Consider the following 230-nt stretch of genomic DNA (forward strand, 5'->3'; position numbering starts at 1 on the left):
GATATCTTTTTGTCTCCTCCGCAGGAGACAGAGAAATATACAACTAAAAAAATAATATTATATGTCTCTCCTCTTTCTCCTTTCCCTCCTCAACAACATACTCATACTCCTGCTGCTGCTGCTGCTGCTGCTGCTGCTGCTGCTGCTGCTTTTGTCTCCTTCAGGGCAACGCAGGAGACGCTGTTCCCTTTAATTTAGAAGAAGAAGGGGTGGGTGATGCAGCCCCAAAC

General features: G+C 46.5%; 2 protein-coding genes across 2 annotated transcripts in view; both read right to left on the reverse strand.

The window, feature by feature from the left end:
* EMH_0039510 (uncharacterized protein) overlaps positions 1-105 on the reverse strand; it is a gene marked incomplete at both ends in the record, with an annotated part of 1,215 nt that extends 1,110 nt beyond the window's left edge. Inside the window, one exon of the mRNA XM_013495403.1 lies at positions 102-105. Within this exon, the coding sequence (XP_013350857.1) occupies positions 102-105 (4 nt within the window). The remainder of the gene's footprint in view (positions 1-101) is intronic.
* Positions 106-194: 89 nt separating this feature from the next.
* Positions 195-230, reverse strand: part of EMH_0039520 (uncharacterized protein) — a gene marked incomplete at both ends in the record, with an annotated part of 336 nt that continues 300 nt past the window's right edge. Inside the window, one exon of the mRNA XM_013495404.1 lies at positions 195-228. Coding sequence (XP_013350858.1) covers positions 195-228 — 34 coding nt within the window. The remainder of the gene's footprint in view (positions 229-230) is intronic.

The sequence above is a fragment of the Eimeria mitis genome, genomic scaffold, assembly GCF_000499745.2.
Source record: "Eimeria mitis Houghton genomic scaffold, Emh_scaff1559, whole genome shotgun sequence".
Classification (NCBI taxonomy): domain Eukaryota; phylum Apicomplexa; class Conoidasida; order Eucoccidiorida; family Eimeriidae; genus Eimeria; species Eimeria mitis.